Source organism: Salvia miltiorrhiza, chromosome 2 (genome assembly GCF_028751815.1).
Source record: "Salvia miltiorrhiza cultivar Shanhuang (shh) chromosome 2, IMPLAD_Smil_shh, whole genome shotgun sequence".
NCBI lineage: Eukaryota > Viridiplantae > Streptophyta > Magnoliopsida > Lamiales > Lamiaceae > Salvia > Salvia miltiorrhiza.
In genome coordinates, this window is record NC_080388.1 from 50,543,955 (window position 1) to 50,558,834 (window position 14,880).

At 34.3% G+C, this 14,880-nt stretch overlaps 2 protein-coding genes across 5 annotated transcripts; both read right to left on the reverse strand.

Annotated features, from left to right (window-relative positions):
* Positions 1–306: 306 nt before the first annotated feature.
* LOC131012000 (laccase-14-like) lies at positions 307–3,028 on the reverse strand. The gene is made up of 6 exons (XM_057939906.1): positions 2,804–3,028; positions 2,574–2,725; positions 2,245–2,489; positions 2,045–2,173; positions 1,005–1,943; positions 307–653 (listed from the first exon to the last, which is right to left on the reverse strand). The coding sequence occupies exons 1-6, from the start codon at positions 2,903–2,905 to the stop codon at positions 523–525; spliced, it is 1,698 nt and encodes a 565-aa protein (XP_057795889.1). The 5' UTR covers positions 2,906–3,028; the 3' UTR covers positions 307–522.
* A 6,920-nt stretch (positions 3,029–9,948) lies between these two features.
* Positions 9,949–14,376, reverse strand: LOC131012001 (uncharacterized). Of its 4 annotated transcripts, none has more exons than XM_057939909.1 (5): positions 14,211–14,366; positions 13,461–13,554; positions 12,262–13,292; positions 10,941–11,799; positions 9,949–10,233 (listed from the first exon to the last, which is right to left on the reverse strand). In XM_057939909.1, exons 3-5 carry the CDS (start codon positions 13,228–13,230, stop codon positions 10,187–10,189), a joined length of 1,875 nt encoding a protein of 624 aa, XP_057795892.1. In that variant the 5' UTR covers positions 13,231–13,292; positions 13,461–13,554; positions 14,211–14,366; the 3' UTR covers positions 9,949–10,186. The 4 variants fall into 4 exon arrangements, with proteins under 4 accessions (XP_057795892.1, XP_057795894.1, XP_057795893.1 ...); XM_057939911.1 differs by having other exon boundaries at positions 13,461–13,506; positions 14,211–14,364; XM_057939910.1 differs by having other exon boundaries at positions 13,380–13,506; positions 14,211–14,362.
* Between the last annotated feature and the right edge of the window lie 504 nt (positions 14,377–14,880).

Below are 14,880 nucleotides of genomic sequence, written 5' to 3' on the forward strand. Positions count from 1 at the left end.
ATTCTATAATGTATAGTCCCCTTTTTCAAAAACACTAAAAGTTACTATCATATTTTAACAATTAGCTTCTAAATTGAGCAAGCACATAGAAATATCGTTTATATAACTCATATATAATTAAACTATAAACAATACTATAGTATCTTTATTAGCTAGCTAGGTTTAAGAGTTAATTACTCCACAACTTGGATGCCACTTTATCCTTTATTTATTTTATTACAAGGCTAACAACTCTGACGAGAAAATGCAGAGCTCCAAACCATAAAGTTTGAAAAACACAAACTTAATCTCATGGACAAGAAAACAAAGACTTTTATTTCATTACAACAAATGAAAATTCATCCCGATCGACATGTATTAACGAAAACACGAAACGCGTTACAAATAAAAGAACAACATAAAAACAAGAGGCCAATACATCAACTTTTAGGGTTGACTCGACTGGATTATTTACGACTAATTTTGGTTTACTGTGTGTTTCCAGGTCGTCCCAAAAATATAAGAGGAGTAAAAAATAATGAATTAACAGCGAGGCATATCCGGTGGCGGCGGCAGCATCTTCTCGTTGGCGCCTGGCCCGTCCCTAACGATAAACACCATCCCCATTCCCCAGCTCACGTGACGCTCGAAATGGCAGTGCATGAACCACACTCCTGCAACATTCACATTAATAATTATCATATAGGGTTAATTGAGTTATAATACAAGCCTGGTTAATTTTTAGTAAAAACTACAAATCTCTATCAATTCACCTATAAATAAATTGCACCTTCATGAAATTCAAACCTAATACCGGTTTAAGTGCTTTCACGTACGTTAAATGAGATTTTTAATTATTTGATTCTGATCCTAAGACCCCCAAACCAATTTCCTTTTTTATAATTTTTTATCTTGTATTTTGTAGTATATTTTTTTATTTTTTAAATTTTAGCATCAAGTTTTTTTATTTTCTGCGTTCCCCCTGTTTGCATGTGTGTAAAAATAGTAGAAATTGATTAACAAACCTGGATTGTTAGCCTTAAACCTAATCGCCGTCCATCCATTTTCCGGCACGGCGATGGTCTCCATCAACGGCGGGTCGACGAGGTTATAATTGGGCGGGTCCCGGGTCCGGTTGAAGTTCCCGAAGCCGGATCCGACGACGTAGAAGCTGTAGCCGTGCAAATGCATGGGGTGGTCAATCCCTCCGGCGAGGTTGGTCCCTTGGAAGACGAGCTCCACCGTGGCATTGAAGTCGAGAATGTTGACCGCCGTCCCGTTCTGCGGCCTTGCCAGATCCCTGGGTATTGTTGTTTGGGTGTAGTTGAAGACGAAGCCCGGGTTATCGGGGAAATCCGTCGTGTAGACGCCGCTGAGTCGCCGGTAGTAGGCCTGAAGGAAGTCGGTCTTGGGCAGCTGCAGCGTTATGTTGTTGATGCTCGCCATCAGCCGCTCCGCGAAGGGCCCCGCGCAGGAATCGTTGGGGCAGGGCCGGAGATTGATGGAGAGGGTGAAGAACAGGATGTCCGACATATTTCTGGGGACGTCGATGGGGTATTTTGCGTTGGCCAGGCTTCTTAATTGGGAGGTGAAGTTGTGGGACGCGGCCGTGCTGTTGAACGGCGGGAAGGACGGGAGGGCCGGCGTGGCCGGAGGGGTGTAGTTTCCCACGTACTCGATGATGCCGGTGGTGGTGGTGTTGTCGAAGTCGCCGCCGCTGGAGTAGACTCTGGCGGCCATGTAGTAGCGGCTGGGGGGCTGGTTGGCCACGAAGAGGAGGTCGATGGTCTGCCCCGGGGAGATGGCGACGTAGTCGGAGCGCAGGGGTTTCGTGTAGGCGGCGTCGGTGGCCACCACGGTCACATTGTGGTTGGCGATCCTGAAGAACATGATGTTGTTCATCACCGCGTTTACTAGTCTGATCATATAGGTTTTTCCCGGCTCCACCCTCAGCTTGAATGTGTCTGCATCAAAGTAAATTGCGCAACTCAGTTGAGTAACAAGTTTTTTCAAAAAATAAAAGTTTATTAATTAATTACTATCTGTTTTTGAGAAAGTAATCCACCTTGGCTTGAGCATGGATACAAGTCGCCAGGTTGGCCGTTGATGAGGAAACCATCGGAAACTTCTGGATCGCCGCCGGTGGCGAGGAATGTCTCCATGATTTCCTGCACGTCGCCATGAAACCAGTCTCCTGCAATAGAATTTAATAATTCCAATTAAATTGATGGAATTAAAAATGAGTGCAGACATATATATACAAACCTAGTAAGATGGGAACTTCAGCATGAGGCTTAGCGAAAGGATATGTCTCTGTCCTGGGCGGCAGAATAATGAAGGCGCCGTAGACAGAATTCCGATACCACTCGCTGTGAGCGTGCCACCACAGAGTGCCTTCCTCGTCGGAGAGGACGACCCGTTGCCTGAAGCTCGTGCCGGGGCTGATGGGGCACTGTGTCACGAACTCGGGGCCGTCTGCCCATGGATATCGCGGCATTTTCACTCCATGCCTAGTTTTAATTAATACTCAAGTTTTATATATATTACAGTAATTCAGTAGTGGGGAGCTAGTAAATATTGAAATGAGTTTTTACCAGTGGATGGTTATATTATGGTCTGCACTGTTGATAACATCGACTATGACGAGATCTCCTCTTCTAGCATATATGGTTGGGCCCGGGAACTGCCCATTTATCGTCAGCATTGTCTTGTTGGTACACATCCTAGAGTGATTAGAATTCCCCAGCTGCAATAAATTTGAGTTTCGATTAATTACTACTTCAAAAAATTAACTAATTAATTAAAAGATTATTCATTCACTTACCACAAACCGATAGCGACGAGTTGCGGCATGGCTCGGCGTTACGCCTCCGAGCAGAATGATACCTAAGAAACAGAGGAAGAAAAGCTTTGCAGTCGACAACATTTTCTGATCTTCTTTTTTTGTTTTCGTGTTGTAGTGTATCTAAAGTTTTCTTGGGTTTGTTGAGATTAATGAAAGGGAATTGTTCAGTATTTATAATGTAGATTGTAGTTTACATGTTTTGACTTGTTCTCAAGAAAACAAAAACGACGGCTGCGCTTTTATCTTATTGTTTATATCACGTTTTTTTTTTTTTTTAAATTTTTTTTATAGGGAATTGTTGTTTATATCTTGTTAATAATGGGTCGTCGTTTGCAGAAAGTAGTTGCATGGACTTATGTATAGATTGATCCTTTCAAATATGTATCCGGTATTTGACTCCAAGCATGAACAAATGAACAAAAATAAAGGGATAATCATATATCCACGCAGAGTATGGACCGAATATTCAAACAAATAACAAGTTGGTAGTATGGTTGTAAATGAAAAGACGTTGCATGTGTTTTATATTTTGAATGATATATTAATTAGGGTTTATTGGATCTGAATACATGAATTTTCATTAAATTATAATTTTGAACATGAACCAAATTTTTTGTCTACGAATTTTAATTTTTTTTTTACGGAGTCGTCGATTATCCTCAAATTAAAATTAATGTGACCGCCCACTACAAAAAAAAAAAATAGCGCTATATATTAACAACATAAATTCTCATCGTGAATTTCAATAATACCGTCTTTAAATTATTTCTCAACCGATTGACGATAGAAAATAAGTGTCAATATATATATATATATATATATATATATATATATATATATATATATATATATAAGGGGCCGCTCCAATGAGACCTCCTAATTTTAGTGAGATCTATGACACGATCTTGTGCGTTTATTTTATCAATCCTATGGCTGATATTGTATTTGGAGGGTGATTTTTTTTCGCAGGGTTCGAATCCTGGAGGGAGCATAATATTTTAAATTTTGTTATTCATCAGTATATACTGCATTGTTCATCAGTATATACGGCCATGTTCATCAGTCTATATGTCTTATTCATTACTAATTTTTTAAATTTTATTTTTCATCAATATATACATCTTGTTCATTAGATATATGTTTCGTTCATTAGTATTATATGTCTTATACATTGTACTCATGTTACACGAAAAATAGAGGATCTCACTGGAGCGCACCCCATATATATATATATATATATATATATATATATATATATATATATATATATATATATATAACTCGACTATGGAGCTTAAATTGTGATTTAATTTTTCATTGAATTACAAGAGGTATATATATTGTATCATCAAACAAATCAATACACTGCACATAGGCAGGACCTCTACATTACACAAATGTGAGAAATATACTACATCACACGCAGGCAAGACCATTACACCACACAAAGTTGAAAAGATACTATACCGCATATATGCGGGATTGAACCGAATACCTCTCATAAATGAGAGTTTTGTGCCTTATTGACGGTGTCACTATGTTAGTCGAGGAAAAAATTATTAACGACGGGTATTTCCCGTCGTTAACTTTGACGATGGATTCTCGACGGGATCTCCTATCTTTAATTCGTGGATTACCTGAGTCACTAAATGTTGGTGAAGAGGTTTACGGACAGGAAACGACCCATTTATATTGTTGATAATTTGTTATTGTTGTTGTTTTTTTTTTTTGCATGCACCTGAAATGTCTACATGGTGTCAATTAATGATCAAATATCAATGTACCAAACGATATAATTAGATGTCTAAACCATTTCAGATAGTTATGATGGTATTAACTTGTCATTTCAGTTAGCCATTGATGACATTAATTTAATAGAATTTGACAATCATAGAAAATATCACGTGTATCTAGAGGAATAACTTTTAATTCCAATACAAAATTAGAATTCGACGAGAGTTTGTGTTTTTAGTCCCAACTACTCATATTAATTAATTAATTAATGGTAAAGTTAGTTTTCTAGTTTCAGAATATGTTATTTCCTTTTTTTTTGTCCTTTCTTTTTCGAGGTTGTTTCATGTGAATGTGTATGATTGTGGCGAACGAGTAGAAGCTTAATTTATTTCTATTATTTGTTTAATTTCATGATTGTGTTCGTTCTTTTAAAACTCAATCATCAAATAATTAAACTAAGGCTGGAAAAAAATACTACTACCATTTATATATATATGGTCGTTAGAGAATTAATTTAATCAGTTTTCTATATATAGTGTGTTGCCGTATGCCTGGAATGAACTCCATTATTATATTCTTTTGAGAAGAAAATTACGAAACTGATCTTTTATTAAATTTATATTTTTTCATCTCATCCAAAATTGTGAAAACTGTGGGTTGATCTTCTACTAAACCTATTTGAATCATTCAATTAAATTTGGTTTTGACGACACTCTTCATCTGTCATCAACAAAAAAACAAGCAAAAAAAATTAACACAGCTGGTTCACATTTTTTAAGAAATTCACACCAAGTTGATATGTTAAATCCATATTTTCTGACTTTATTAGATGGAGGGGGATTTTGGAAAAATTAATTTTGTGAAAAAAAGAAAATCACAAAACTGTGTGGAAGAGTAGGTACAATATTACTGGTTACCGGCTGCTATAGCAGCCCAAGAAAAGAAAAAATATGTATGTCGCACTTTTGGCTCCGTTCTTTTTATTATTAATTTAATTCCACCATAACTAATTCTTGACAAAAATAATACTAATAATAATGATGATAATTCTTGTTTAGTCACATGTCTTCTGTCCCAAGGTATAATAAGAAAGTTCCATTCATTGTTTCTCGTTAGGGCCAACGTTAATTAATCCTTAATCTAAATTAGTTGTTTCAATTAACCAAAAGTTGAACAGTTTTTTAATCTAAATTAGTTGTTTCAATTAACCAAAAGTTGAACAGTTTCAACGTCAAATTTATGAATTTCTATCTTTGTTATAGTTTCAGTCTTATTTTGCGCTCACCAGCTCACGTAATGAGCCAATGATAATATTAATGAGCACGCATGTTGCATTATCAATTGAATAATAAAAAATAGAAAACATGACATTATTGAAATAGATACTTTGATTGTATTATTATTATGGATAAATCCTTTCGGATCAAATTGATCCGAATCAATGAGGATAAAATAGTCATAATATTTTAATTAAAATTGTGTTTTACCTTAAATGCCCCTAATAAAAATTTATAACTATAAAAATACTAAATTTCATATATTTATGAATATAATAAATGCCTTTTCATTTTTCTAGGCCATTAATTAAACTCATGAACATAAATTTTTTTATTTAGTCTCCTTAAATTTATGAACTTAAATGAATTCATCATACATTTTGTCATTTTTGTTACTAAATATCATTAAATTTATTAAGCCTGCAGGCTGAAAAAGAGAGAATCTTATGCGCTGCAAATTCAGCTTCCATGCATTATTCTTTTCCGATAGAAGGAAATGACAAAAAAAAAAAATTACTATTATTAAAAAAAAAACAAGTGAACAAAAAAAAACAAATGATCACTTTGGAATTTATGTGGAATTCGTTAGCAGCCGTTAACAAATACTAGTATTTATTTCGGCCAATTTTAACACGTGCTACTTCGAGGCAACTTCATGCTTATACATTGCGCATAAAGCTACGATGTCCACTGAAAAATCAAAAACAAAGGGTGAAATCTTTTTATATAAAATAAGGCTATGTAAGAAATATTTTTTTTCACAATTATTTTGTTCTTTCCTGATAATCTATTTTAATTTGTTAAGACATACGACTATTGAAAACATGAAATCTGTGTAAAAGATACACTTTATTCTCCCCACGTCTTCCATATTACAAAATTTATTACTACATATATAAGTAATTTAACAAATCAAAATTAGTTACGATATGATTTGTAGGGATTCATTAATAGATCTGCTGTAGGCATGCCTATTATTGTCGGCATTCTCTATTTGCTTAGTTACTCATTCCCGTCTTGTTTGGAACAGACTTTAGAAATTGTGAATATCGAATTCGAATACTATAAACTAAATTTCATATATATATCTATATATATATGAAATTTAACAAATATGAGCACAATAGATTTTTTTTGTTAATTTTACTATGAACTATTTATGTAAATAAATATTTGTCGACATATATCATTCCTCACAAAGTACTACCTCGTTATAAAATTTGACAAATAATTATCATATCGCACGTAAAGAAAAATTAATTATTTTATACGTTTTGAGTTTTTACATTTATTTGTCCAGTCTATTTTGCATAATAAATTGTTCAAAGTTACACAATTTGAAAATATGATAATTATGCATCGCCCGTTAGACATATATAAATACCGGATTTAAAAATATATATCTATTTCCATCACTTTAATTTGTTATGTGTTTTATTGAGAGATATTATATATTTAATGAAAGTTAACCTTCAGAAACTTTTAGCATAATTATGTATATATTTATCAATATGTTCAAAATTATATTTATATTTTTCCTTATATGAATAAAAATCAATTATTATGTCTGACTTCATTGTACGTACGTCAATATATAGTGATGCTGTGGGCTAATTACATACATACATTTTCATTATAAAAACCTGTATACGTTTCCTATTGCTTTTTCACTAACGCAACCAATTATGCGTTTATTTATTTGTTTCTCGAATCCGTTTACTTTTTCCCCACTAAAAAACAAATTAAATAATATGACCACGTTTACGATTCAATCCCATATATCAATTCAGCAACAAAATATTTAGTTGGTTAATTATTTTATTGACATTTCTTATGCCCGCGCGAGTTTTACCTTTTATAAACTTTCCTTGTTAAAAGTACAATATCTACGGATGTATGACTCGTTTGATCGCCAGTATAAAATAAAACAAAATATATTACTATATTGACCAGTATCACTTTTTAATTCATTGTTTAAGTGTTTTATCAAAAATATCATATAAATAATATTCATCGTTTCATTTTTTTTGTTTGTGATCCGCAAAAATAATCCGACAACTGATAATTAACTTGTTCCTACGAATAGCCATATTGTCAGTAGACGTGAAATAAACAAGATTGAACACGTTTAACTTAAAATTTTAGCAAAACACCACCTTTATTAATTTAGACCTATATACATCTTCTTTACGTTATCTTTTCCTTTTTATTACAAATGACAATGTTGAGCCCCTAGCTACGCCTCACCAATCTAACGTTAACACAATAATTAATCTTTTTATATTTGATAACTACGGATTACCTACCCTCAGAAATTATTCCTATTGACGCGTGGGCTCAATAAGACATTCCATTAATTATTACAACTTGTCAAGTCATTTTATGTGACAACTAACATTCTAATATTCTACTAATCCACAGACGAAGATCTATATATTGGGTAAAAAAAGAGTTTTCGTATATGACAAGGGATAGATATTCAAACTTTGTTTTAAATTTAATTTTCAGTCCATTTTATAATTGTGGTTAGGCTATTTCATAATATTACCGAATGGAGTTCAAACAATTTAATCAAATTAAATCAATTGAAAGGTGTATTTATTATGTTTTGAATGTGTTATATATTTTGAATCAAAATTATATAAATTGTGTTACAGCTCGGGACATATTATGATTATGGCATTAGTCAATTTACGCGCTCCTTGAATCCTACTTTATATTAAAACTTCAATTTCGATTGAAATAATTATAGTAAATGGTCATGAAAAGAATAAGAAAATCCCCACGCGTGGAAAATCTAAACTACAAACATTAAAATAAATAGTCACTATCACTAATATTAATACCATTGAGAATTGGGGATTTGGGATGTAAGATGTCAATTGGGAGGATCCTTCCACCGCAGATTTATGTATTCAAATATTTGATATATATGGAGTATATATTATTGATTTTGAAGTAGGTATTTCTCCAATCAGCGAAATAAAGTGGGATAAGATTACCTTTGTTTGGTAAAAAATCATGGGTAGACCGTAGATCCGTAGATGCTTTTGCTCCGAAACTGCCTTTTTTATTGAAAAACCCATTGTCGTTATATGGCTTTTTATTATTTATACTTTTCTTGTTTTTTAAGAAAAATAAGAATTTACAATCATCATCGTAATGATCTCATCCAAAAAAAATCAATAAAGGTCAAGATAATCGACCTGGACAAGAAAAATGCACCTTTTATCTTAATCTTCATTAATTTTCTATGTTTCCTTTTTTTTTAATTCTGAAACTGTAAAATCATCTCAGACCAAAATCCATTTGATAAAAAAAATGCAAGACTGTATGCGTGTGTTGGCCTAGCGGTAGATATATGGTCAATGTCCAAAATCTAAGGTCTTGAATTTGAATTCATCGTCGTATGGTCATTCAATTTCTTTATTTATTTGTATAATTTATCAAAAAATAAAAGTAAAAAAAATACAAGAATTTTGTTTTGAGCACAGTAGTATTTTTTTTAAGCGAAATTAAATTGTTAGCAATGTATTACATTCATATTCAAATGTATTGCTTTAAAAACTATTTTGTGAGAAATTATTTCTGTATTTAAGTACATTATTAAAATATTATTTTCTCACAGATTAGTTTTTTTTTTTTTTAGAATTCTCACAGGTCAGTTTTAAGCATTATAGTCTAACTCATATACGGTGCACTCACCTCAAGAAAAATACCTAAGAAATACTCCCTCATCGCTAAAAAAATACTACTATATTTTTGCCATTTTAATTTTTAATACATTCATTAAAAAAATACTACTAAATCATTTTCATTAATAGATACTACCCTACAAGGCTACAACACATTAACATCAATATATCAACTTATTTACCATTTTACTAATTCTACCACGACTCATTTCTTCAATCACAATACAATTTTATTTTATTTTTAGAATAATTAACTATTTTTATTAACACAATATTTAATGATATTTTCCCCACTCATATTACATTCAATCATTTTTATTAAAATTCGTAACGTTCTCTTATTGAACTATTTTTTTGAAAACGGATAGAGTAGGAAATACAAGAGTTCTCAAGTTTATGGATATTTGGACAAAATCACTCAATCCAGGCAAATAAAAAGACTATTAAACTTGAAATCACACCAAAATTTATGCATTACACAAAAGAATAAACTAAGAAATAAGTTACATACTAAACAGAGACCCTGATCAGTTTCCCAAAGGAAAACTATGATACTAAAAAACAAACAAAAATAAATTTTAAAAAAAAAACAATAAAAAGAAAAAATGGAGAGAGAGAGTTTATTTGACAATACAACATAAAGACTGATCGATTGATTATGCTTCATCCTCAGAAAGCTGCAAATTGTAACCTTGCTTCATGTCTGCATCATTTTAAAGGAAAGTTTCAGTGGCATCAGTATTCAAAAGGAAGGAAGCAACTATTTGTAAATTTCAAGCCTGCACTAGTGATTATTGAGAGGCGAGATGTCGATTGATGACACTCGGATACAATGCACATAAGAATAATCTCGAATTTGAATATAAATCAGATGGATACTTGCTGCAACTGTATCTTAAGCACTAGAATTAAGGGCACTGCTACGATATATGAGAGGAAAAAAGAGACGCTCGTGATTGATGTAGAGGAGAAGCTCTGTTTATGATACAGTGTTATGAAGAGTCATCTCATAATCTTACTGAACGCCGCAATAACACCTCCCCAGCTTACATACTTCCAAAACAAAAACTAAGCATCGTTTATACACTAAAAAAACTGATTACATGGGCACACACTCATTAAAAGACTAAGTTTCATCCATCAGGCCACCATGAAACTAGGAAAGAGAGACTTGCCTATGGCGGCAAGCAAATTATGCACACTAAGAGAAGAAAGCAGCCCCCTTTGTTCTTACTTTCTTGGCTTAGGCTTTTCAAATTTAAACTGAAAATCATATTCATAACTAGATGAGGTGGAAGCCACTTGCACCAGCATATGCATGAGTTTATTTAGACCACATCGATTTCCAGTTTATATAAACTAACAGATATTGATCTCAAAATATTCAGGTAAGTGTTTGGAGTAAGGTACCTTTCTTTGAAGCTTTAGTGACTCTATCTTTTCTCCTGATTTCGCTCTTCCAATTGTCAGCCAATCTGACCTTTTCATCATCTCCCATTTCGCTTTCGCTTGCCGTTTCCCATTCGGAATCATCAGTCTCTTGGTTGCAAACATCACTAGCACCACCTTCACAGTGGACACCTCCGTGTTTAGCAGCAGCATCTTTAAATAACCAAGCAGCACGTATTTGTTTCTTAACAAATCGCTCGGCATACTCAGGAACCTTATTTTGCCTTGAGGGTGCATCATGATCAGTCGACTGTGAGCACTCATTTATGTACAGAATAGCATCCAACAAGCTCTCTTTTGCAAAACCAAGCATGTCATAGGCTTGCGCTCGTCTCCACAAGCTTTTCGCATGAAGGTTTACTGGATTTTGAAGACAGAGTGCTCTGGTAGCGTCACTTATAGCAGTCATAGGTTGCTGCAGTAAGAGATTACACTGGGCTCGATTACTGTACAAGACTATCCTTTCCTTTTTAGACCTGATTGGGCACAAAGCCAGTGCTTCTGAATACTTCAAAGCAGCACCGGAAATGTCTCCTGATGAAAACAAAGAATTTCCTTCCAATTTAACAACTAAGGCAGCTGCCTGTTTGATGTGCAGATCCTCTTTTGGCATACTTTTTTCCCATTTCAATCTTTCTCGTGAGTTTAGCAACTCCTCGACCTGTTCTTTTGCGTGACTACTGATTGAATTGCGGCCTATCCCAGGTGTCTGGATACAGTCCTGAAGCACATTAATAATTGAATCTCCAAGCTTCTTGTGCTCCCCTAATGTAGTTATTTCTGCGAGGTCGAGTAGTGCGGGCAGGGCTGTATCGATCACCTGCAAAACAGTTTCGAGGAATAAACACAGCTGTGACTTGCTTTCAATTCTTTCCCTTTCTTTCTGTGGCAGAATGAAATAGATAATGTGGTTTGACATTTTCAATTCGTAATGTTCTACTGCAGAGTGTGGAAAGTTGAGATGGCGATAGATAAACTTCCATTCAAGAAACTGATTGTAAATCAACTATACAAATGAAAAATAGTTACTTTTGGTTCCAACTACCAATCGCAATAATTTGGCACAAACCTCACCATCAGTTGAAATCCACAACATCTCATTCTATACATAAGGCTTCTTGTATTTAGTTAAAACTGTTTTAGTTTCTTTAAAAAAAAAAAAAAAAAAAAAAAAAAAAGTAGCTATGTAAATCAATCATACAATACAACGTTCAACTATAAATGGATCTGCAAAATAAGCATAGTAAAGTGCAAGTAGCAGTATTCAGAAAGGAACAATTACCTTATGGCAGGTACTTGGATCTTGAAGCAACCCAAGTAGACAGTCAATCGCCATATATTGCCAGTCATCCGATGATCGTGCTATATTACACAGGGCGTCTATAATACTAGGACAGGTAGCCACTGGACCCCTACCCAGTTTATGATGACAAATTGTCCGCAATAACCCAATTCCAGCAGGCGAAGTTTCATTAACCAGTCCCCCCCACATTCCAGGAAGCTTTACTAAAAATTCTGGTTTGCATATAGTAGGAAGAAATTCATGTTTGAAAGCAAAGCAATTGATTAGTTGAAGAGACCAGCACTGCAGCTGACTAGCCCATTCCTCAGCCTTCCTCGACTCCATCTCAACACCACCCATGCCACGTGTAAGAAGATCACAGTGATAACTAAGCCTCCTGTCGACATACTGGTAAAAGTGGGTGTAAACGATTTCTAGTGAACTCGCTGCTAGCTGCATGGAAAGCTCCAGGATCTCCCCATGGCTTGCTAGAGCGGGGAAGGTGCTGGCATACGTAGCTAAGTGACCTAGAGCTCGTACTGCCACTCTCTGCTCGACCCAAGTTAACCTTCCTCTCAGAAGTTCAACCAATGCTGGGATAACCCCCGCATGCACAGCCATTTCAGCAAACTCTTCCATGTTCATAGTGTATGATCCAATTATGTGTGCTGCATAGTAAGGTATATATATATTCTGGTCATGAGATAACCAACGGCGATTCTTTAAGCCCTTCCAGATGAGTGCTGTCATGCATTCGAAAATTCCGAGCTCAATAAACTCAGGATCATTAGGATGTGCCATTGCTGTGTTCCAAAGGCCACTGATAGGAAGAACTTGACTATCATCATCCTGTGAAGGAAGTTCCCGGAAGAATTTTAGTACACTTGCTCTGCGCTTGCTTGGGTTCCCTTCCTTCATTACACAGAAGAAGCACCCAGGATATGGACAGTCGGTGGTTAGTTTATCCATGCTCGTCGTAAGATTAACTATTTTCCCCAGAACTTGCAACTAAGTCCACATGAAGCTACCACCTGAGACAAATATGCAAGTGTCTTTATTGGTGTATCAAGCACAAAGCTTTCAACAACTGCAACTAATATATCTGGTGGACCTATTACACATTGTGTTGTTTCTAAGCAGTTAACCCATCAACCAATGAAGAATCTTTCTTATAAGTTTGCAAGGCTTTCACATCATACAAGTATGTAACTTGACTCCACTCCTCATCCAGTTTGCTTTACCAGGCTAGCGACGGATCATAATCAATTTCATTAGGAAACAGCTATATGCATCCTGATCAAGATAATAACTTTTAAAAAAAAATCACAAAATTATGTGTATTACTAATACATCTTTGTAGGTCACTCTTCACCGGAGATATAGCATCAGCTCCAAAAATTTGTAACATTGCCAATCAAATAATTCTCACAAGTATGTAGAATGAAAACAAGCATACAGAAGCCAGAGTAATTTCGTGAATTTTCAGAAATTTAAGTCTCCAACAAAAGAAACCTAAAAGTACTAGGACCCCAGATCATTTGTTTTGTGAATCGAAATGTAAACTAAATACAATTGCCCTAACAATGATAAACAGTTTCAAATTTCTGGAAAAGAAACGGCAATGCAAGAACTACTGACTCTCAATTTCCAAACGGATCTGCTAAAAAATAAAATTCACCACTAACAAATAAATAAATAAAAACTCTTCTCACTTAACAGGCATAGTAATATCAACAAATAAGTCGACGACTGAAATTTGTGGGCGCGGAAACACACCCATAAAAAAACGCGCACTGCGAAATGAACTATGAACACTTAAAACGCAAGCAAAAGAGCTAAAGAGCAAAATAGCACAATAAAAACAGAATTGAAAATAGTGATTAGAAGGTAGTAGCACAATAAAAATCAGAACTTTGAAATACAACAAAATGGAGATAGATTAAACGGACCTGAGAATTTGCGAGTGGTTGATCTGGGGAGGTGGGAAATTCCTCCTTTTGGGTTTCTAAATTGCAATTTGTTTACGAGCTGATAAATTTGATTCTTACTTTGTGGAAACTTTTTTTGGGTGTTGTTGGTTGGGACAGGGAGTGTGAGTGAATAGAGTCAGTGAAAATTTCAAAGATGGGTCCCTTCAAATTTAATTGCTTCTATCCTCGGTAGTGAGGGTCCCACCCCGTTAAATTCAAAGATGCTGTAATAATACTTTTAATTTGAGAAAATTGCACCTAAATACACAAATTTTGCCAAAAAATCATATTTGACGCGAAGTTAGGATTTTACATTTTAATACACCAACTTTCGTTGTTGTCCAAATTTAACACGACTTAATTCTTAAAAATTCAAAAAACAACCTTTTTTTGTAAATAATTATACAAAAACCCACTTATGTTATAATTTGGACATTTAAACCAAAACAAGATATTTCCTTATGATGTTTTCTTTTAAACCATTTTAGGCGCGGATCAAAGATTAAAAGAAAACATCATAAGAAAATATCTTGTTTTGGTTTAAATGTCCCAAATAATAACATAAGTGGGTTTTTGTATAATTATTTACAAAAAATGGTTGTTTTTTGAATTTTTAAGAATTAAGTCGTGTCAAATTTGGACAACAACG